The sequence below is a fragment of the Pan troglodytes genome, chromosome 14, assembly GCF_028858775.2.
Source record: "Pan troglodytes isolate AG18354 chromosome 14, NHGRI_mPanTro3-v2.0_pri, whole genome shotgun sequence".
Taxonomy (NCBI): Eukaryota; Metazoa; Chordata; class Mammalia; order Primates; family Hominidae; genus Pan; species Pan troglodytes.
The window spans coordinates 27,562,751-27,587,143 of NC_072412.2; the positions used below are offsets into that span (position 1 = coordinate 27,562,751).

At 40.8% G+C, this 24,393-nt stretch overlaps 1 protein-coding gene across 14 annotated transcripts in view; it reads right to left on the reverse strand.

The window, feature by feature from the left end:
• FLT1 (fms related receptor tyrosine kinase 1) overlaps positions 1 to 24,393 on the reverse strand; it is a 195,012-nt gene that overhangs the window by 95,792 nt on the left and 74,827 nt on the right. For 13 of the 14 annotated variants that reach the window (XR_010150625.1, XR_010150626.1, XM_009426791.4 and 10 more), the window contains 2 exons: positions 9,629 to 9,743; positions 807 to 915 (listed from right to left, as the gene is read on the reverse strand). Coding sequence is in view for 12 of the 14 variants with exons in the window: in XM_009426791.4 (XP_009425066.1) it covers positions 807 to 915; positions 9,629 to 9,743 (224 nt within the window). In the remaining 2 variants the exon portion in view is untranslated. Of the gene's footprint in view, positions 1 to 806; positions 916 to 2,859; positions 2,956 to 9,628; positions 9,744 to 24,393 lie in introns of those variants that run through there. The other variant, XM_009426799.5, reaches the window with a different exon arrangement.

Below are 24,393 nucleotides of genomic sequence, written 5' to 3' on the forward strand. Positions count from 1 at the left end.
GGCCCCTGTGATCTGAAAACACATATGTATCATGGAATTGGACCTGTCTATTTCTTTCTGGAGAACTTTTGGCAATTTCTGCAGCCTGCCCCGGCAGTGAGAAGTTTCCAGAAAGTTGGCTTACTGCCCATGTTTCCTCAGAAATTGGGGGAGTGTGGAGCCAGGCAATTGTTTTTATACTTTGAGCTACTTACTTCCTTCCTGTACCCATTGAGGGACATAGGGAGTGCCATTTGTGTACCTTGGAGGTTTTTAAGATTTGCAGAGACCATCATATTTAAGGCTAAAAATTCTTAAATGCTATCAAAAAATAGTACATTAACTATTGTTAATAAAGCTCTGTTTCAGATTGCTACAGAGCCTCATTCCCCAAAAAGTCTAAATTACCTAAGTTGTGAAAAAATTAACCTTTTGGTTAAAACAAAAACAAAACCAAAAACGATGTCATCATATTATATGCATTATAATTGGTTTCCTTGATTGGTATTGAACTGCTATGTACCAGACCCTGTGCTAGGTACTGAAGGGAATGAAAAAATGAGCATACAAGTTTCCCAATTCACAATCCAGTCTGGGAGGGAGACAAACACAAATAACTCTAAAAGAGAATTCAGGGAAATAACTCTTTAGGAGATCCGATGAGGTAGAATTCTATTCCTGAGAGCAAGGATGAAGGCACTCAAAGTTTGACAATTCCACGGAATTAAAAAAAAAATCACTCAAGCTATAAATGCACTAAAAGCAAACAAGACTGAAGAGAGAATGAAGTCACCAGGCTGTCTCTGGTTATAGGATGTGTGGCTTACCTGTGATATAAAAGCTTATGTTTCTTCCCACAGTCCCAACTTTATTGGAAGCTATGCAAATGTAGATTCCAGAAATTCTAGAGTCAGCCACAACCAAGGTGCTAGCCGTCTGCAAAAGAAAAGGAAACTTTAGCTAGCAACAGGACAAATAACTAATTGAACACCCCAAGCTACTTCTGAGGTTGAAATGATTCAGCTACTCCATTCATTCTGCAAAGAGAGTATTGCATAGGTGGTGGTTACCAGAAGGCTCTCCCTTTGCCGAGCCCCAACAAGAATGGAAAAATAACAGGAAAGCAGGTCCTCAGGAGACCGGGGCCTATGACATCCGACTCATATGAGGGTTTCAGGCTTATTTATCTCGTGCTGCTGGCGTAACAATTACAGACCTGAAGCTGAGATGTGGGACCGCACGTCCTACCCTATGAGGTGGTCAGTTCCACATCAATGAGAGGAACAGGTGAGGCTGAGGCCTTCCCTTTTGTTTGGGTGACCTGAGAGCATAGATGCCAGTTATAACAGGAGCCTTCTCTGCTGTTTGGTTCTATAACAGGCATGTTAAGTGAGCAAGGACAGAAGAGAATGTTTGGCTGAAACTTTTTTTTTTTAAAGAAATGGGGTCTTGCTATGTTGCCCAGGCTGGCCTTGAACTTCTGGGCTCAAGCAGTTTTCCCGCTTTTGTCTCCCAAGTAGCTGGGACAACAGGCACATGCCACTGTACCTGGCTTGAAACTTTTTTTCTATGATCAAATAATGTGGCATGCAGCACTGGATGGTCCTGAAGGAGACCGTGTGTGTGTGTGTGTGTGTGTGTGTGTGTGTGTAAATTACCTAATTTCTCTTAATAGATTAAGTATCTATTCCTAATCTAGAAGACGAAAATTTAAATTATGAATTAATGCAATTATATTGTTCCACTAGACTTTAGTGTTGTTATTTGACAACTTAGTCCCTAAAGAAACATTAGCAGTCAAAATTGCATGAACTTGAAAGCACTTTTCAAATTCTGATGTCTAAAAAGTAATGAAACAAAATTTTAGACAACTTAAAGACTTGCAGCCTTCCAAAGAAAAAAAATTGGCAATATGAAACAAATTGTAAAACATTCTTAAATTTAACCCAAGCTTGCATTAAAAAGTAGTGTATAACCTATATGAAAAAAATGAGAAAGCTAGTTTCTCATACTTAAAATTATGGAAAAGAAAAGTTAGTCCAGTTACTTATAAATCTTTGCAGCCTATCTCCTAGGACAAAAATAACCGGTTATGGGCTTTGAAATTGCAGAGGCTGTGCTGATGCTTCCAGACTAACGGAGTGTCCTAGCTGAAGTATAATGACAAGTGACTTACAGGCTAAAGTAATGTAAGGATGAAATGTGACAGCTGACTTTCCAAGGTGGTGGACATACTCTACAAGTGGTTTGGCTGTAGGAGAGAGTCCTAACATTTTCTTGAGTTTCTAAGTAATGTGCTAGGCACTTTAGTTGTGTTCTCTTATCCCATCTAATAAATTAAGGTATTTCTGTCTTTAATCTACAGATCAGGAAGACTTAAACACATGTTCCTAATGTTTTTAGCCAGCAAATTCATTGGTCCAAATTCTCTACAATTTTCACTGTGGCATAGTGAATAGTACACAGCGCTTTCTCCTCTGTTTGTTGGAAGGATCTGCTTAATTACACCTACCCATATACTCCCTGTGTATTATTGAAATTATTGGTAATGAAAGTGTCTGCAATATGTGGCAGACAATTTAGCAGACATTTATTGAGTGATTATCAAGGCATTGCCCAGATGTTGTAAGAGAGACAGAGATGAATATGACACAATCCCTCCCTTAACACTATCATTCTTTAAGGTGATAGAGAAGAATTTCCCTCCTTGAAGATCATACAAAAATTATTCTCTCTTTTGCAAGGAAAGTGCATATGAAGGCAAATAATTCATGGAAAAGAGTATGAAAGAGAGCTCAGGTGTCCCTTTTCTTATTTTGATGATGAATCTTTTTAAGAGGTGGGACATAAAAAATTCTGAATAGCCATTTCCTTATAATTGTTGTACCCACCCGTTTAGAGTCACGGAAGGAAATGGAAGTAGTTGGAAGAGAAGCTTGTAGGTGGCAACATGAAAGAACTGTTAGCTGGTGGAAGCTGGAAGACAGGAGAGATCGTCAAATACGACTCTGACTCCCTTACATTGTCTCAGGAAGCTTAGACCCTTCAAAGCAGTTTGCAAAAAATTCAGAAACAAGGAGCTCAGATGAAGCCTTTTTAAGCTGGGGTGTCAGCTCCAGCACTGTTTTTTTAATGAAGTTAGTTCTCAAGTGTTTATCCTAATGGGCCTCAGGAGAAACTTACTTAGATTCTCAGATTAATTGTTGCTCAGTAAGTAAGTGAAAAACCCATTTCTGTTGGCTTGGGAGTGTTTGAAATTATGGACAGCATTTATCTGCATCTATGAGTCATGTTTGGGTTTTTATTTAAAAGATTTTGATTTCATTGAACTTAGAGCAACTGAGAACAAGAACTGGGTTTCGTGGCAAGGGAAAATCAATTCAGATGTATACATTTGCCACATTTAAGACCTGTGTAGGTAACCTGGGAATGGCCATGGCCATTTTACAAGTCCCCAACAAATAGTCAAATAGGTCCAAATTTATGTATAATCAGAGAATAAAACTGAGGTGCCCCGAAGTGAAATGAATCCGGGTCACAAGATGGAGACAGAAATGTATTGAATTTTTCTTCTTTTGTGTGAATGATACCTTCCAAACAAGACACATTACTCGTAGTCAAGCCTGCCCCAGAAATCATGTCTCCAAAGCTTCTATTAAAATAGAAGCAGAAAACAACGTTGATGGGAGTTTACATTATTTCTTTGTTTCTGCGAACCTTTATGTATGCCTTACAATGCACCAGGCAGCATGCAAGGCACTTTACGGGAATTGTCTCATTTAATCCTCCCTAAAACCCTGTGAGATGGGTATATTACCCTATTCTACAGGTAAGACAACTGAGGTTCCGAGAGATTAAATGATTCACCCAAAGATGCAAAGGACCACAGACAGGCCTGGGCAGAATTTATGCTCAGGTGTGTCTGCCTCCAGTGCCTGTGCTCCTAATCTCTACACCAAATTGCTTCTCGCCTTGAGACTCTTTAAGTTGAATAACACAGATCTATTGGCAAAGTTCTGTCTACACCTTGAATTGAATTTTTCCTTGAGAATACTTCCTTTAATCCGCAGAGATGGGTAACATAACTTAAATACTACTACTATTTACAGAAATACTAGTTTGCTTCTCTGATGACATTTTACATAAGCTGCAAGCTGCTTTTCAACTGTTGTAATGTTATGTGGTTTGAAAATATATTTGATAAATACAATGGTTATCACTAAAGAAGAAAAGTTAAAAATAAGGTGAAACATATCCTATGATCAGTTTTATTAAAATTTATCTCATTTCTAGAGTACTTCTCTTTCAGGGGATACATTTTTAAATTATAAATTCAAACATTTTCTCATTAAAAATAAAATTATTTGACAATTAAAGTTTAAACTTTATAGGGCCAGAGAAAGGAGCTCAGGTGCGAATTGTAGATCATTGTAGTCTGGCTGGACTAGAAGGCAGCTTTGCATGAGACAGTGAGTTTCAATGTCTGAGTCTTCTGAATAAAGGAAAAAATCTGTTCCTCAGTCCTTATATCCAAATACTATGGTGTTAAGGGAAAAAAACAAAAATAGCATCACAATTAGGGCATGCAATATCAACTAAATACTTTCAAAGAGAAAGTAACCAAGAATTTGAGTTGTGCGTTTGAAATTATAATTATTTATTCTATAAGATATGCAAAAATAAATTCTTAAGGATATCTACTTGTATTAGTGCTATAATTAGTTTTCATTTTCCACAACTGAAAATAAATGAAAGAGGACTGAGGAAGAGAAAAAAGCAGAAGTGCTGAAATAAAATTAGACTATTAGGCCTGATGCGGCGGCTCAGGCCTGTAATCCCAGCACTTTGGAAGGCAGAGGTGAGAGGATCACCTGAGGTCAGGAGTTCAAGATCAGCCTGGCTAACAAGACGAAACCCTGTCTCTACTATAAATACAAAAATTAGCTGGGCATGGTGGCAGGCGCCTGTAGTCCCAGCTACTTGGGAGGTTGAGGCAGGAGAATCGCTTGAACATGAGAAGCGGAGGTTGCAGTGAGCCAAGATCATGCCAAAATACATAAATAAATAAATAAATAAATAAAATTAGACTATCAAATTTTATATTAGTCTTAAAGGACTCATGCTTTTTACTCTTCATTTTTACTGCTTTTGCTTTTTGCGGTGCTTCCAGTTGCCTGGCCTGGCCCTCAAGGATTTACATGTTAGAGACAGATCCTTCAAGCCCATTCTCTAGGCTCTTTGGTATGACCCAGGAATGCTCATAAAACTATCAGCAAGTACTGTAAGTTTTGAGTTTTTCATGTTCCTTCCTTCCTTCCCCTTCACTAAGCATTAGTAATTCGTTACTACAATGTTGTTTGAACCTCACGGAATAGAATGGATGGGCTGATGTGTCATTCAGCCTAATTCCAGCACTCGTTTTTAAAAAATCTATATATGGAACACTGATTTTAATCTCGGGATGTTTCTAATATAGCTTCCTTTCAAGTGTTTCACTGAGAAATAAAAGTAGATGTGTAAAGGTCATGGAAGAATCTAAAATTAACACAGGGTGGCATATTTGAGCCAACTGATGGGAAACCAGAACGTGAGATTTAGAAAAAATTGGGGTGTGTGTGGGAACTGAAACACAAGCTGTAATTCTGTGGTTAGGATTCTTGCTCCTGTCATGGATTTGTCTCATACAGGACACACTTCTCAAGGTACACTCAGAAGGATTTCAATGGAAATATTGCTAACACATTAAAATGGTAATGATTCTCCAACCTTACAGAATTAATGCTGTGATAAGGTATTTCCTGTGTGTTTTTTCTAACACGGGGTTCCTTCTACTTCCTACTCCATATCTACAAACCTAACAGTTTGGCAACACCACTTAGACAATACGAATGTGCACATTTGCTACTAGCAACTCCAGTTGATGACTCACTTTTCACAAATCTGGGCCAAAACTCGCCAATAAGGAAACTAAGTTTTATTGTCCTCTATACCCTTCCTTAAGTTAAACAAAAAAATACAACAAAACAAAGAAAAAAAATCCAAGGTGCTCCAGCGTGAGTGTGATCGCTGCCCCACTGACCTGTGGAGTAGCATTGCTGGGCAGGCTACCATGTGACGGTGGATAAAGGGATCACCGCAGTCTAAGCTGGGACTTTAATTTGCTTTCTAAAAATGTATAGAAAATAAAAACAGTTTTAATTGTGAAGGAAAAAGCACTGCATATAATTCAGAAACAGCAAAACTTCCATTTTGTCACCATCATATGACAGATACATTTTTTCACATCCACAAAAAGATATATTAGTAGATGCTAAAAGTAAAATTACTAAATTCTCCTAAATTCAAGATATGAACTCAATAATTTTATTTAAAGTCTAATATATTACAATTACAACTGCTAATGGGATATGTACCATATATATAGATATAAAATATATCTATATATATATATAGAGAGAGAGAGAGACTTTGTTTAGTGTGAGTATTAAAAGTTTTTTCAGTGCAAACAATTGTTTAACAAAGTCTTCATTGTATATGATCACAATCAGTTTAGGGAATTGCATAAGGGTACATATGACATTCACTTTAATAAAGTAGTACTTGTATAGGGCTTTCTCATTATGTTATGTTACTTTACGTTACGTTACGTTATGTTATTTATTTATTTACTTTTTGAGACAGAGTCTCACTCTGTCACCCAGGCTGGAGTGCAGTGGCACAATGTTGGCTCACTGCAACCTCCACCTCCTGGGTTCAAGCGATTCTTGTGCCTCAGCCTTCCGAGTAGCTGGGATTACCACTATGCCCGGCTAATTTTTGTATTGCTAGTAGAGACGGGGTTTTGCCATATTGGCCAGGCTGGTATTGAACTCCTGACCTCAGGTGACCCGCCCGCCACTTTGGTAGGTGATCGGCCTACCAAAGTGTTGGGATTACAGGCGTGAGGCACCGCATCTGGCCTTCATTGTGTTATTTCATTTCATCCTTGTAACAGGAAGTACTAGCTAAGGCAAGTATCATTAGTTCTGTTTTTTTTGGAGGAAAGAACTCAAGCTGAGAGAGGTGAGCTGGTTTGTATGTGGTTATACAGAGAGGAAGTGTCGTAGTTTGACTCCAGGGCTCCTGATGGCAGGTTGGGTAGCACAAGTGCAGAGGTCTATATTTAAAATCTTCGGCGTAACTGTAAAATTACCAGACAATAAATTTGTTTTCAACCTTCATGGAGAAAATCAGGGACGTTCTTTTATCATGGGCATGTTTTGATACTCCACTTCCACTGATTTTTATAGGTTTTTACATTATATATGGAGTCAAGTTGCCACTTCATGGTTTGGGTTAGCCAGAAACTTCACCTAGCTTTCTCATTTTTCATTTCATTTCCTATTGTATATTTTTGTGGATAGGATACCAAAATAGCACTAGAAGTTACCACTGAAATTAAGCTTATAAATTCTTGTGTTAATGTCCGGCAGTTAACAGTACATCCTCCTGACGTGGTCAGGAAAAAGCAAAATGAATTGACACAGCCAATGAATGGCATCTTGACATTTTTCTAGTACTTTGTGACAACTAATTTGCTGTTCACTGCTAATAAACTGAGGTAGTTTCCTTATTAAAAATATCTGAAGGCCGGGTGTGGTGGCTCATGCCTGTAATCCCAGAACTTTGGGAGGCCAAGGCAGGCAGATCACGAGGTCAGGAGTTCTAGATCAGCCTGGCCAACATGGTGAAACTCCGTCTCTACTAGAAATACAAAACTTAGCCAGGCATGATGGCGTGTGCCTGTAATCCCAGCTACTTGAGAGGCTGAGGCACAAGAATCGCTTGAACCCAGGAGGCAGAGGTTGCCGTGGCTGAGACTGGGCCACTGCACTCCAGCCTGAGCAACAGAGTGAGACTCTTTGTCTCAAAAAAAAAAAAAAAAAAAAAAAAGAAAGAACACATTAAACTTTCAAGTTTATATAACTTCCTCTAAGTATTTCATTAACCTGCTCTCTTATCAATAGCTATACATCATGGAATGTTTTAAAGTACTGCTTATTTCTGTTAGAGAAGAAGAGTTGTAAACCACCTACAGCTACTGCTATAGTTATAAAAACTTCCTAAGTGTCTAATAAGAGACTATTGGTGTTATCATATAAGCTATTGCCACTCTGACTAATTTCTACAGTGGCTTACTTGGCTATAAGGGCATTAGGTTTTGCAAAGGAAAGACTTTGGTTTGAGTCTCTCATTTACACTTTTAAGCTGTCTTTGGGTTAATCGTCTGATCTTCCCTGTTTTATCTTTAAAATGGAGATAACCACTCTCATCTGCCAAATAATTATGGTGACATTAGCATGTGTCAAAAAGTTTCACATAATGAAAATTATAGATGTTATTTGTTGTTATTGTTAAATCATACATGAGGAACGATGCCTTCTACTTTGTCATCTTCAAGTGCAAAGTGTACGGCTGAATAGAAGACATAAGCATACCCACACTCAAGCAGGCAGTGGAATCTGTATTAACAGTCTCTACTCCAAATCAAGAAATATATGTGTAAACAGACATTCAGCAAGGGGATACTTGATATGTTTTTTCTTTTTAAAAGAATCATGGCTGGGTGCAGTGACTCACGCCTGTAATCTCAGCACTTTGGGAGGCCAAGGCAGGTGGATCACCTGAGGTCAGGAGTTTGACACCAACCTGGCCAATATGGTGAAACCCTGTCTCTACTAAAAATACAAAAATTAGCCAGGCGTGATGGCAGGTGCCTGTAATCCCAGCTACTTGGGAGGCTGAGACAGGAGAATCACTTGAATCCAGGAGGCAGAAGTTGCAGTGAGCTGAGATCACGCCATTGCACTCCAGCCTGGGTGACAGAGTGAGACTCCATCTCAAAAAAAAAAAAAAAAAAAAAAAAAGAAAAGAAAAGAATCACTATCCCTGTGCCAGACAATAGCAGATTTTTAAGTGTATTCTTTACTAATTCAGCAGGAAAAAGCCACTAGGTCTGAGATCCACTGAGATTTGCCTAGCTGACAGGCTTGTTAGCTATTGCCAAGGTTCAGTGGGGGTTAGGGGAGTATAAAATGAATGGTGCGCTGATGAGGTCAAGGAATCTTGATAGATTGTGTGTGTTTGCATATCCCCCTCAACTCAGGCTTTGCTCTTGCAGGCAGAGGGAAACACATGATATTTCACAAAATAGAAACATTCAGTTTTAGCTCTAAGTCTTGCACTAGCTTTTGCTTACTGGGATCCCACTTTATGTACATCAGTGATTCTCAATCCCCGTTAGGTGCTGGAATCACCTGGGAAGATTTTACGAGCCCTAGGCTGCACTCCGGAGATTTGGATATAATAATAATTGGTAGAGTATTCTAATAGGCAGCCAGGACTGTGAACCACCAATGTGGACCAGTATGATGTTCAAGTGGACAGTGCCATCTCTACCATTAGGAATGAGTACTCATTATGTTGGAACTGGTAGCTTGAGTAGTCTCTGTGTGTATCTCCATGAAGACATAGCTCAGATATTGTCTTTCTTCTCTCTGAATTTTTGTTTGAACATTTGAATTACTTTTGGTTCCAATAAACCTAGAATTGGGAGCTGAGAGTGTATTTGTGGAATAAATATCCCAGTGCGCATTTTTACAAACAATACCTTATTCTTTCCTTCTATTACTGCCATGCGCTGAGTGATGCTCTCAATTCTGTTTCCCATGTTGCTGTCAGCATCCAGGATAAAGGACTCTTCATTATTGGAACAAAAGTCACACCTATTAAAAAAAAAAAGTTATCACAATGTGGCTTTACAGCATGGTTCAGTCAATGGGGACAGGTGAAATGAAAACTTGGTGTAAGTCCTCAGATAACAAAGTCACAAATTTTATGTGTGAGTCTTCTTTTCCTTAGATTTTTTCCTATATTCATCCTCAAAACTTAAAAATAGCAAATATATTTGGCTGATACTTGAAAAAAGCCCCACACTAGTGTGTCACCATACATCCTTTTTGTTCTAAATGTTAATATTAAATAAAAATGCATAAATTAGAAAATTTAATATCTAGATTTTAGTTTTTAGTGGAAGTAACATTCAAACACGGAAATAATGAAGTTATTGAATAAAAAACTCAAGGAAATCATAGCATTTTATATCTATAAAAGGCTGGCTTTTAATCAGAATATGCAGTTGGATGGCTAAGTTTTTCCAGGGCTAATTAAGTGCATATGGAAATCAACATCATGAAACAGTTATTAAATTCAGTCTCTCTCTGCTCAAGTTTTGGGGAACTGTTCAAGCTCTCAGGCCTCAAGTGTTTAATTATAAAATAAAGGTGTTGATGTTATTTATCTTTGAGGACCATGAATTCGCTCTCTGTTTTAAACATTTCACCATTTTGCATTCTGACTTTCTGGACTAGAATTTTTTTGAGCAGGAAGCTTGCTGGTCTCTAATTTGCACATGTCTTGGGCAGATTCTACAGATTTTTTAAACCAAGTGGAATTTTATTATTATTATTATTATTATTATTATTATTAGAGACAGGTTCTCACTCTGTCACCTAGGCTAATGTGCAGTGGTGCAATCATAGGCCACTGCAGCCTCGAACCTCTGGGTTCAAGCAATCCTGCCGCTTCAGCCTGTAGCTGGGATTATAGGCTAAGTGAAATTTTCAAGCTTCATTTCCAGAAAAAAATGAGTGGTTCATCTTTAGCAGCCAAGAGCAGGAATGACTTATGTGAGAGGAAAATGAGAGGCTAAAAAGTCAGTGAGAAAAAGGGGAAGACAGAAGGGAATGTGATCAGAAAAACGTTCCGTTACTATTCCTCCCTGGTCCTTGAGCTGAGAAGGAACTCCAGAGTGTTAAACTATCGCATCTGCAGGGGTACTGGCCCTGTAACGTCCTCCTGCAGAGTACTCACCACCTTTTAAGTGCTGACTTAATGGTTCTGAGTACCCGCTGGGCCGACAGCTACAGGAGGACAGGGGACAAATCGACGTATTCACTCTGTCCCCATAGCTGAGCAGGGCCCGAGCATGCCGTCGGCGCCCCATAAACATTTGCACACATGCAGCCAGGCACAAGGTACCCGAAGTTGTTTTTGCTAAGAGTTTCTACTTTCTTTAATTGTTTATTATTATCAAACACACCGATAAGTAGAGAGAATAGTGTGATACACCCCCATATACCCGCCACCCAGATTTCACAGTTATCAAGATTTTGTCACATTGGTTTCATCTACCCCTTTTTTTTCTTCTGTATTTTATTTATTTATTTATTTTAAATTTTTTCTAGCCTGGCCAAATGAAGGATTTCTGTGTTTTAAAACAAATCTCAGGCATCTTGTCATTTTAGCCCTATGTACTTCAGTGCATCTCTCTAAAAAATGAGCAAATTTTTCCAATATAACCACAACACTACTTTTATACCTAAGAGAATTAGCAATAATTCCGTGGTGGTGTTTGCACCTAAACCGTATATCAGATTTCCCCAAATGTTTTTAAAGATGTCTGTCTTACAGTTAGATTACAAGATTTAAAATTTAAAAAGAATGAATAAAAGGGGACCATTCCTCAAGGAATTTCTGCAGTTTTTACCAGGTATAACCTTATAATAATCATGAGGTAAAATAAATGAACATTTTAATGCTTATTGATAAGTAGAGTAAACTGAGCCAAAGAGAAATTATATACTTTCTCCTTTATTAGAAACATCTTAATGACAAAGTTTAAAAGTCATTATATGAGAGTCACTTTGCCTTATTTTTTCATTATCATATTCTCCATTTTCTAGACTATAACATCCCCACGTTAATCTTGTGTTAGACTTGCTATCTTTCACACACTCGTAGTACAGGTATGAGTGCATATAATGTGCACATATACACATGTGTATACCTAGATTAGACATGTGCATATGTACTTGGGGTTGTGACATCAAACAGCTAAAGTTCTCTTGTATCTGGAAGACAAGCTTTTAGATTGTATTCCTTTTCCCCCAAAGCAAGGAAAAAGATCAGGGAGACCTTAGTCAAAGATCTTAATTTCATAATCTTGGGCTTTAGGAAATGCAAAGAAATATGTTAGAGTAAAGCAAGCCTGGGTGTTTCTCAAGGGAAATACAGTCTGCTATCTGAGTTCACTTGGGGCTGTTGACCTCTGACACCCCACACCTCCCCCTTCCCACACCCATGACTCTGAGGGCAGTTACTAAGGGCACAAGCCCTAGTATGGAAACTATAGGCCAGACTTATTGCCAGCTCTTCCACATAAAAAGGACAGATTCTGTGGCTATTTTCTAATTTAGGGGCTGTTATTTTTCCCTCTTCGTAATTGGGGCTATAAAAATAGAATGTCATTTAGAAGCCTTACTATATAACAGCACTTGAAAAGAGATTTAGGGGGAGGGGAATGTGCCTAAGCCTTAAGAATACATCAAGCTCTTAAGGAAGTAGATTGTGCCATGTTTGAAGATGCAAAGATAATCACTGTGCTGGGAACTGTCTTGAGGGGGGAGGAAGCCGAACAACAAGAGGAAAGCAGCATTCGCTCCTGATTTCGCACAGGAAGTCCACAGCACCTCCTGCCAAAGCGAGATAAGAAAGCTCCCATGCACTATTCTGGACAAGGCCACTGTTATCAGCCTCAGCTCGGCGCTGTCCTCTCTTTGCTCCAAGCCTCCGTCCCTTTCCTAATGAGCTATAGGACTCCTACCTCCATTTGCATACAGCATGCCAAGTACAATGGCAGGGAGGTATTTATAACTCCTGAAAGGAAAAAAAAATTATGGGCTAAGAGTGTACTCCATGTCATCTCTGCTGATTGCTCTGGACCTGAAACAACTTAATTTCGGACTAGAGATTGATATAAATAAATTAAAAGAAAGCAGCCAATTATGTTTCCAACACATGGAGCTAGGACCTCATGTGTGATATGTCAGCCTTCTACATTCCAAGTGGGAGCCATCTGTGGAACTCCCCATCTGGTCTAAGTTACTAGTCTTCTTCTCTTGACACATTATGGGAAACTGCCACCCTCTATATATGCAGATGACACTACTGACCTACATGCTTTGGGTTGATTTTCTTGTAACGGTGATGAATTTGCCCTCTTCCCACCACACTCAAAAGTATTTGGCTTCTCTGTGACCAAAGACAGATGAAGGCAGTCTGGGGCCACAGAAAAAGGCAAAGCCAACAGAGGTCAAACCTACAATCTTTCTTTCTTTCTTTTTTGTTTTTTTTCTGTCACCCAGGCTGGAGTGCAGTGGAGCAATCTTGGCTCATTACAGCCTTGACCTCCTGGGCTCAACTGACCCTCCAACTTCAGCCTTCCGAGTAGCTGGGACTACATGTGTGTGCCATCATGCGAGGATAATTTTTGTATTTTTAGTGGAGATGGGGCTTAACCATGTTGCCCAGGCTGGTCTCGAACTCCTAGGCTCAAGCAATCTGCCTGCCTCAGCCTCCCAAGGTACTGAGATTATAGGTGTGAGCCAATGCTCCTGGCCAAACCTACCATCTTGACAGTACTGACTGCTGGCAGAATTTGTACTCAGTTCTGGATCATTTCAGAACCTGTGCACTTGACCCCAACACCATAAGTAACATGATATCCATGTACTACCATCATGTGACAAGAAATTATTACGCTTCAGTACTTCTTGGACATAGTAAGAAAAGACATCTCAAATATTCAGTACACAAACACCATTACTACGTTGAGGATTCCATGGCTTTTTTTTTTTTTTTTTAGCTACTTTTGCATAACATGGTCAGTCTCTTTCCAAAATTTGCTAAACATCTCTCATCTTACACAACCAAAATATGTTGAACGACCAGTGCATGCACTGTCTGCAATTACAGTTTATATTACAGTTTCTGTGAGAGCTCACTTTGTCACCCTGCAGTTCCTGAATTCAAGACAGGTTCCATTCACCTTTACAAATCCAACACTCAATGAAGTATAATGCACAGTGCACACCCAAAGGTACCCCTTTGTGTTCACCTGTGCTTTTTCTTAATTGCTGGTTTTTAACAATTCTTATTTTTAGATTTTCTTCACTCCTCCTGCCTTCCTCTACCCTCCCCCTACTTAAAGCTCAGAGCTGGAACTTTCTTTCCTTTAGAGGATAGATTGTCACATCTGGTGGAATCAGAAGGGAAAGCCCAGCTGGGTGAGCGTTAGCTACTGATAGTAAGTATTGTGTTTTCTTTGAAGTGGTTCTCTTGTGAGAAAATGATCGATTCTCTTGGAGAATTGGGTGGGATGGTTCAACACTTCATTTAGCCTTTCTAGAAATTGCCCATCTGTTTAGTGCCTGTTATGGTACCCAAGACTCCTGTAGCAATCCAGTATAAAATTCTCATTTCATAAATGATTTCCTGCCAGTCTAATAACCACATTGATTCTAGAAGGTCTGCTCTACAGCCTTAGTCTTAAGACATACAGATTTTTTAAAAAAGGATCCTCTTTCAATAAATGATATTAAGCTGGCATTTCAAATCTCTGTTGTGCCAATATCTGATTCTTGGCTGCTTGAAGGGAAACAAGTTTTGTGAGCTGCTACTATGTGCTACTAAAGCTTGGGCTAGAAGCAATACACATTTTGCCTCAATTAGTTCTCACAGTCACCCTATGAAGCGAGCATTATGATCCTTATTTCATAAATCCTTTTATCAATAAGGAAACTGAGACTCAGAAAAATCAAATGCTTTGCTCAAGTTCACAGGGAAAGGAGCAGAATTAGGATCAGAACCCAGACTCTCCTAACTCTTCACTATCCCAGAGCTCTGTGCATCACGTAGGGTGACTTCTGATCCCAAGAAACCTCCCCAGACCTTTCCCACCATGGGAGAAGTCTGGCTCAGAGTCACCTGTTACAGAGGAAAACTCTGGGGGGCCTCTAAATTCAAACCAGCACAAAGTCAGACACCAGGAAAATTAAATTTTTGTTTTTAAGAGGGAGAAAGATGTGCCTGTCTATTGGTGGACAAGGACAGGGGCAAGGGGCAGAAGACTACTTTATAGTTACATTTTTGGCATAAATTCTAGTTCGTTTTGGTCATAAACATGCTTTGATGGTGAAATTATAGGAACTCTTTACCTTCTACTGGCTGATACATTTTATCATTAAAAAGAAGTCTGGCCAGGCGCTGTGACTCACACCTGTAAATCCCAGCAATTTGGGAGGCTGAGGCGGGTGGATCACCTGAGGTTGGGAGTTCGAGACCAGCCTGACCAACATGGAGAAACCCTGTCTCTACTAAAAATACAAAAATTAGCTAGGTGTGGTGGCCTGCAGTCCAGCTACTGGGGAGGCTGAGGCAGGAGAATCGCTTGAACCTGGGAGGCGGAGTTTGCAGTGAGCCGAGATCATGCCATTGCGCTCCAGCCTGGTCAAGAAGAGCGAAACTCCATCTCAAAAAAAAAAAAAAAAAAATCTTACAACAAAATAAAACCATCCAATATTTATCACAATTTTTTTCTCTCCTTGGTAACATATTTTTGTCTGCATGCTCAGTGAGCATGTTCTGGGATGAAGCTGGCCTGTTTTATTACAAACTCCAACACTAGAATGAGTGCCCCGGGGACAGGAATGTGGGTGAGTGGTGATTTGAGTACCCAACACCCGATGGCTGCCTATTTGAGCCAGAGCCATTGTCTGGGAATGAATGTTTATATAAATGTATAATGAAAGCACATTTAATTTGGCAACAAAGAGGGTCCAGAAAGTTCTACAAAGTCGCAAGACAGATAATAATCTCCCTCCCTTTTTTTCTTTTTTGGATGATGAAATCTGAGGACTCTTGTGAACTCTGCTTATCTGTTTAATGAGATTGTACTGCACGTGCTAACTGTGATTAGAATCTGTTTGTAAAGAATATTGAATCATTTCAAGCTAGGAAACAAAAGGATAGAGGAGTAATGAAAAGCAAATTGAAGCTGTAAAATGTCTTTTAAAAAAATAGGAAGGAAAAAAAAAGCCCATCTGGAACCCTGCCAGAGGGCACAACCGGGGCTGGCCCCCATTATGGCGGCCATCCTGTAGCAGAGCCTGATGTAAACATTCCTCTGCTACTGTGGGTGTCGTGTCAAAACATTAGCGATTGTGTGTCTGAGCCATCAGATTAACAGAATCTGCAAACACTATCTTTCCCCCTTCTCTTTCTTTTTCTCTTTCTCTTTCTTTCTTTCTCTTTCTTTCTTTCTTTCTCTTTCTTTCTTTCTTTCTTTCCTTCTTTCTTTCTTTCTTCTCTTTCTCTCTCTCTTTCTCTCTTTCTTTCTTTCTCTCTTTCTTTCTTTTTTGAGACGGGGTCTCACTGTGTTCCTCAGGCTGGAGTGCAGTGGCACCATCCTGGCTCACTGCAACCTCCGCCTCCCAGGTTCAAGCGATTCTCCTGCCTCAGCCTCCAGAGTGGCTGGGATTACAGGCATGTGCCACCACGTCTGGCTAATTTTTGTATTTTTAGTAGAGACGGGTTTCGCCATGTTGGCCAGGCTGGTCTCGAACTCCTGACCTCAAGTGATCCACCCGCCTCGGCCTCCCAAAGTGCTGGGATTACAGGAGTGAGGCAACATCCCAGGCCCCTCACGTTCTTTTTTTTTTTTTTTTTTTTTTTGAGACAGAGTCTCTCTCTGTCGCCCAGGCTGGAGTGCAGTGGCGCATTCTCAGCTCACTGCAACCTCTGCCTCCCAGGATTACAGGCCAGAGCCACCACGGCCGGCCACGTTCTCTTAAAACAGATGAAACAATATAGGAGAGTGGATGCTGGCAGAAAAAGGCGTAGCATTGGAAGGAGTGTTTAGACAGAATGGTTCCTGCTCCTCTTGCTCCAGGAAAAGGGCCTGGGCCTTCAGGGTGGTCACAGGGTCAGGCGGAGGGGATCCTGGAGGAGTGACTTTCTTGTGCAGTGAGAGACCTTGTGACGCCTTGGAGCTCATACTGAAAATTACTTCTTGCCTCAATGGAGAAGGGGGAGTGGAGAAGAGTTTCGGGGGTTGTGGGCTTTGGGTCGGCTCCCTGGACAATGGTGGAGGGGATCCAGCGTCCTGGGCCACCTCTGTTTAGATAAGAGCTTTTCCGTGAGCGTCTTGGCTCATGCTGCTTCCTGCTCTCGAGGGCCCTGTGGTCCATTCACACTCAGAACATGGCCCTTCTTCCCAGCCTCTGCTTTTCCTTCCTCCTGGCTCCTTCTGCTGGCTTCTAGAGTGAGTGCCAGCAATCTCCCCGCCCTCCACCCCCCAAGCCAGACACTCTCTCCCTCCCAGCTCCCCACTTTCCTTCACACAGTCTTTTCCAGGGCCAGGGGATCCTCGTGGCCCCGCACTGGGGTAACTGAAAGGCTAAAAGAGTGGGTGTTTACTTGGCTACACCCAGATAGGAGCCTCACAGGATACCTATTTTGTTCATTCACTTTTCTTCTTAGTGAAGGACTAGTTGGTGAGGAAGGGTGATTTGAGAAATAAGAAATCTTTAAAAAAATATTAGGAGTGCCTACAAAAAATATCCTTTAACACATTCAAGAAGGAGGCTTAAAATAGTAGCTGCATTCACTCAGTGGAGAATATTTTAAGCTATCATTATATTTTGTTCTCACAAAAAGGAAGAGAACAGCTTACTTCTTATTTAGTGGTCAATACTGAAACATCCAGAAAGCTTTTGGGAGTGGAGGTAGGGAATCACAGGTTAGCATAAGAAACATAGATGTTAGAGCTAGTCAGACCTGAGGTGAAATCATGGTTTTATAACATCCTAGTTATGTAACTGTGGATGTCAAAAACCTGACTATGAGAATCGTAGTCACAGAAGATTGCTCGGAGGGCTTACCAGTCTTGTTGATTTCTTGTATCATTCTAAAATTTTGTCCTTAGATCACACCAGCCCACAAAATCACTTTTAATAAATTCTGCTTTGGTGCTATGTCATTGGCCAACATTGAGGGATGTTAGTTACCAGAGCTGACACTCACTGTGGAAGAAGTGTGGTCAGGGAGTTTGCCTACTATTAGTGTCCCGCAGCGTATGAGAGAAGAAATCATTTCTCTTGGATCTCAGTTCTCTGAAAGGTATCTTATGAGCCCCTTAATTTTGCAAATGTTTGTTTCACTTCTTCTCGCTCTTGACAACTGGAAAGTAAAGCCTGTGGGCCGTAACTCCATACTAGTCTTACACGTTTTTTGACTTCACCAAGGCTGCTTAGTTATGTATTGTCCTTTTTGTGAACTACCTCAAATTCTTTGGGAATGGATGTGTTCTTAGCATAGCCAACTCAAAAAAGCAACCCTATGCTACCATGTCTTACTAGTTTTATTACAGGCACTAAAAATGCACACATAAGGGAAATAATTTAAATAAAGAACTGAAAGAAGATTGGTTTGACATCAGCAAATATTAGGGTGATACTTAATGTGTAACACACTTAGCACAGTGCCTGGCACACAGGAAACAAATCATTAATGTTAGTTGTCAGTTTATTATCTGATTTCATCGAGAGCTACTTACGTACAGACAGGGACTATATTTTATTCATCATTATAGCTTTGGTGCCTGGCCCAATCACCTGGGAAACAGTGGGTGAGCAATACTTGTCTTTTGCTCAGTTAACTCCCTGATGAGAAGAGTGGATCCTGCCAAAGAATGGCCAGATGAGATGTGGACCCAATCACACATCAGATGTCAACCCTACCTCACATCAGATGTCAACCCTGCCATCTACACTTTACCTCAAGTGTGCTGAAAAAGGGGCTCTAGTGACTGTCAAATGACCTCACATACACCCCTGACCTAAGCACTATGTCACCACCATCAGCACCTCTCCATTTGCAATGATGAATATTAATGGATACATGGGATCTGCCAGGGCCCTGGCTAACCTCAGCACAGCAGTGTCAGCACCTGACAAACCCATAGTCATGGACAGTTTCAACTCAGGCAAGGATGCTGACATGCAAAGCAGTGTCATCCAGTCTAATGGCAAATAGGAAACTGACTGGCAATGGCCTCCTCTTCTTGCCTATCTTCAAAGATAGGCACAAATATTGGCTTGTCAATAATAGCACCACTTTGCCCGGGTGCGGTGGCTCATGCCTGTAATCCCAGCACTTTGGGAGGCCAAGGCGGACGGACCACCTGAGGTTGGGAGTTCGAGACCAGCCTGACCAACATGGAGAAACCCTGTCTCTACTAAAAATACAAAAAATTAGCCAGGCGTGGTGGCGCATGCCTGTAATCCCAGCTACCTGGGAGGCTGAGGTAGGATAATTGCTTGAACCCGGGAGGCAGAGGTTGCAGTGAGCCAAGATCGCGCCACTGCACTCCAGCCTGGGCAACAACAGCAAAACTCCATCTTAATAATAATAATAATAATAGCACCATTTTATTCAACTAAAACAGAGTTTGCTCACTCCTATCTCATGTAAGATGTAAAATCACACCCCTTGCAAGAATTAGATGATTTAATTCCTTCTGTTATTTAGAAACATATATGTTTATTGAAGAGACAAGTCAAATTCATGGAAACATATCAGAATACAATTGAGCACAGGCAAGTAAAATGACAAAAGCCCATATACTAATATAGGCTGAACAAGACTTGGGTGATTGACCATTTGAATAGCTGAGGTAGAATTCACCAATGAGAGTAGATCCTTGGATACTGTAACTCCTTTGATTTCCTAAATAATCTGAAACAGCCACCATTTCTGGTCTGATTTCTTTGGAATAAACAGTCAGAGGACCTGTCCCAAGATGCAAATATATTTCCATTCTGATTTCTTTGGAATAAACAGTCAGAGGACCTGTCCCAAGATGCAAATATATTTCCTGGGAGAACATTAACCTAATAGCATGGATCATCTTGTCAGGACATTAGTGTGTATATGATGCCACTTCAGAGGGAAGTGGCTTTGCAGTGGGCAGCCCCAGAGCTGCCTAAAAGTACTAGAAGTACCAGGTACCTTTCAGCAAACAAACTTAGCACTCGCAATGTACCAGCCACTGTGCTGAGTACTTCACACCTACTATAACATTTAACTTCCTCAAACAACCTTATGATGTCAGTGCTGTTAACTCCATTTGTAGATGACGAAACCCAGACTCAGAGAGGTGGTTTATTTTGCCCAGAATCATACAGCCAATGGATGCCAGTAGGTGGCAGAGCCAGGACTCAGGCAACAGAGCCCACGTCCTTAAACTCTAAACTATGTTGCATCTCTTGATGTCACCACACCGGTTTTCAGGATTGTGAGCTTTTGATGTCACCCTACTGGTTTTCAGGATCGTGAGCTTTTGACTAAAAATGACTCATTTTAATGTCTAAGTAGTTGTGACACAACCAATCCTGGTAGTGACAAATGATATGCTTTCAATTGCCTGGTTGATGTTGTGCTGGAAAGCCGCTCACTTTCAGGCTCTTTGACATGTTAACCAGGACTAGTGTCCTAATAAGATACTCAAACTCTCTACCTGATCTGGAAAATGGTAATAATTCTAGCATTTCTCTTAGAGAAGTTCTGTGATAATTAAATGAGATGATGCATATAAAGCACATATCCCGCACTTAACACCACATAGGTAAATGCTTAATAACTTAGCTATAAAGAAAATAAAAATAGGAACCCCAGGCTATACAGCCTCTATCAGCCACCATCTTCTATTATATTTGGCTCTAGATGGTCTTTAAGTACCAATTTTTGTTTTCCTCATCCTACGTGTTCAAGTACTTTTTTCATACTCACAAGGGCTGATTTGTCAATAAGGTAGCAATCAGTGATCATCTTATGTAATTTTCAATGATGATGACAAGGCAAATGGAACATTAAAGACCTAAGAAATTGGAATAACATGCACCCATGTAATGTTTTTTAAAAGGGTGAGTGAAAACCCAAGACTTTGATTTTCAGGCATGGAGGGTAGAGTTTCTGAGATACAGTGCACATACTGCAGGCTGAAGGAGTGCCACAGGTAGAAGACCACCAATAATAAGTCTGTGAAAGTCCATCAGCCTGGAAGGAGGGACAAAGTGGGCTTCTGGCCAATAGATAGCAGAACATCCAGGCACTAGCCAGGTAGTGACTGCCTGGCTCAACCATTCAGCCTCTACTGAAAAAATTTCACATCAGGTCCAAAATTACCTTTCCAATTTTGGTTTTTATTTTTTCTCAACCCAAATCTGATGAACCAACCACATTCATCTCTGGCAAGTTCTTTTCAACTTTCCAACCCGTTTGTATGCCTGTGTCACTGCATCACATCTTTGTCCCTCTCCCCTTCCATTTAACTTTCCAAGATCTACCCATCCTCTTCAGGGCCCGGATCCCACCTCCTCTTTGGTGCGGCCTCTAAACTGCAACATTCACCATCTACCACCCATGGTCGGCTCGTTTGGCCAGATTATAAGCACCTCCCATGGAGACTCAATACAGTGTTATGGTGGAAATAATAGTAAACAGGAAATCAGAGACATGCATCTAGTCCCGAGCTTGCCATTAAGTAGCTGTGAGATGAGATAACTATTTATCTTTGAGCCACAATTTCTCACCTATAAAACAATCTCTTTTTAAAAATTAAATCTTTAACATTCCTTAATTCCGTTTTTTTTTTTTTTGAGATGGGGGTCTTGCTATGTTGCCCAGGGCTCCTGGGTTCAAACAATCCTCCCACATAGCTAGGATTACAAGAGCACGCCACTGTGCCTGGCTCAACATTCTTCAATGCTGAGTGAATTAATCGTTTGAAGTGACTAGGTCAAGGCATGCAGAGGCTGAAATTAGCAGCCTCTATGTCCCCATTTCATTCCCTCATCAACTATAAACCCTCATGTTTCCTCCTTCATTTTCTTTTGACCCCTCCTTTTCATCTCCTTTAATTGCTCTCCTGCCTAAATAGCCATGAGTTTTGTGAGGCCCACTGAGGGCTGAGTGCTTGCTGAATCCTAATCCAGGACATTAATTCTGAACAATAAATGAGAGAATGGGGCTTCCCTGCCCTGCAAGAGATCAAATACCCCTGGATGGTGGGAAAGTCACAGAAAAGGACAATACGAATAGGGGAAAGTGCCACAATAAGCAGGCCCATTAACTGTTAGTTAGACTTGCCACCCTCCTGAGGCTGGTCTTATTTAGACCTGCTCATCCCACTGGAGTTTATACTCCAGTTTCTACTCCCAACTGCAGATCTGGGGCCCAAGACAGCTGTAGGTCATCACTGGTTCTCAAAGATATCATGAAATTTGAGCCCAATTCACCTATTTGCTGCTCGTCTTTTTCTCCTTTCCTCTCCCATCCTCTGCTCAACTCTAACTCAACAGATGGGTCAGCTCTAACTCACGACAGACAAGAGCAAACCTACCAGGTTAGGCAGGCGCCCTCCCAAACCTATTCCCTGCAGACTTCAGCTCTTTCCTCTGGGAATCCACAGGGATGTCCTCTTAGGAGTCCTATGGGACGCCAGGGAAAAATAACCTTCTGGAAGACCAATCTATCTAGCCCCTTGTATTTTATTTATTTATTTATTTGAGACAGGGTCTCACTCTGTCTCCCAGGCTGGAGTTCAGTGACGACTGCAGCCTCAACCTCCCGGGCTCAAGCCTTCCTCCCGTCTCAGCCTCCTGAGTAGCTGGAACCATAGGTGCATGTCACCATGCCCAGCTAATTTTTTTATTTTTATTTTTTTGTAGAGATGGGGCCTCTCTATGTTGCCCAGACTGGCCTCTGCAACTCCTGGGCTCAACTGATCCTCTCACCTCAGCCTCCCAAGTGCTGGGATTATAGTCATGAGCCACTGTACCCAGCCCTCCCCCTTTATACCATAATCTGAAAACACCTGAGAAATAACTCCCTGAGCCTCAGTTTTACTTATGGGAAAATAGGGCAAGTAATCACCATTCCGTAAAACTGTTGTTCAGATTAGAGATAATGTGTGTAAAGGGATGAACATGGCTTTTGGCACCAAAAATGACTTATTGATTAAGTCTATCACAGCTATTATAATGAAGTAGACCATTGCATTCAAGGTGGCAAAACGTCCTAGGAGGCTTCTAGAGAAAGTATGAGGAAACAAGGGCTAGTGATTAGAAGCTCATTAAAAGGCACTGTCAGGGCCAGAGTCTAAATCCATCATGCCCTTTCCATCTTATCAATCCAACAGGTTCTGCTTTGTCACCTAAAAGGGCACTGATTTTACATTAAAGTCACATAGATACCATATTTTAAGAAACAATCTACCAAGTCAGTGAAGATATACTAAAATGTAGATCCCCAGGCAGAAGTGCATGTTTTATAAGTGATTTGTTCTACTTATCTATCACCTAAAGATCTTGTGTCAGGACATTAGTTTCTAGATTCAATAATAAAAATGCTCATTCAATTTTTAAAAATCTGTAAATTTGGCCAAAGACAATCTGAGAGGTTCTGCCAATCTTCTTAAGGAATCTTCACAAATTTTGTGTCACTATCTTCTGGTAACCTGAGAAGCTACACTGAATCTTGCTGAAAAGATCATTATAAAAACCATCCAGCGGCCGGGTGCGGTGGCTCATGCCTGTAATCCCAGCACTTTGGGAGGCCGAGGTGGGTGGATCACGAGGTCAGGGGATCGAGACCATTCTCGCTAACATGGCGAAACCGCGTCTCTACTAAAATTACAAAAAATTAGCCGGGTGTTGTGGCACGGGCCTGTAGTCCCAGCTACTTGGGAGGCTGAGGCAAGAGAATCACTTGAACCCAGGAGGCGGAGGTTGCAGTGAGCCGAGATCGTGCCACTGCACTCCAGCTTGGGCGACAGAGCAAGACTCCGTCTCAAAACAAAAAACAAAAAACAAAAAACATCCCGCATAGATTTCCTGTGACTCAGCCTTTTAGTTTAATTTAAAACACATAATGAAATGTTTGATAGCAATTACCGGAGACAGTTAACTCATTAGAAACAATTATTCATCAGATTCACTGTATTACTAAGAAGAGTGGGAAAAGGAGGAAAATCTCACAAAGCAGAGAAAAGTGGCAAAGGGGCCTTTGGCAAATGAACTCATGCTCTGTTCTCAGGACTTTGTATGAAATATTAATAAGGGCTGTTGTCCGAACAGTCACATTAAGCAGCATGCACTTCCTCGTCCAGTAATTATATAACAGAATGCAAGAAGTTTCTCATTAGTAAGTGAACATTCACTTTTGGCTTGTGATGAAAGCCTCCTGTATAAGATGGCCAGTTTTATTTGGCTGTTTGTTCAAGCTCAAAGTCCTGCTAAAGTGGTCTTTGGTCAAGTGGTCTTCTTTAAAGTCCTCATTTTGAGTCAAGGTTTTGTTTGTGGTAAATTAAAATTCTCTGTAGCATGGCTGAATTAAGGCTGCATACCCAGACACACACTGCATAGAATATATGTTGAGACACATGGATGGATACAAATTGTATGTGTACTTAGGAAG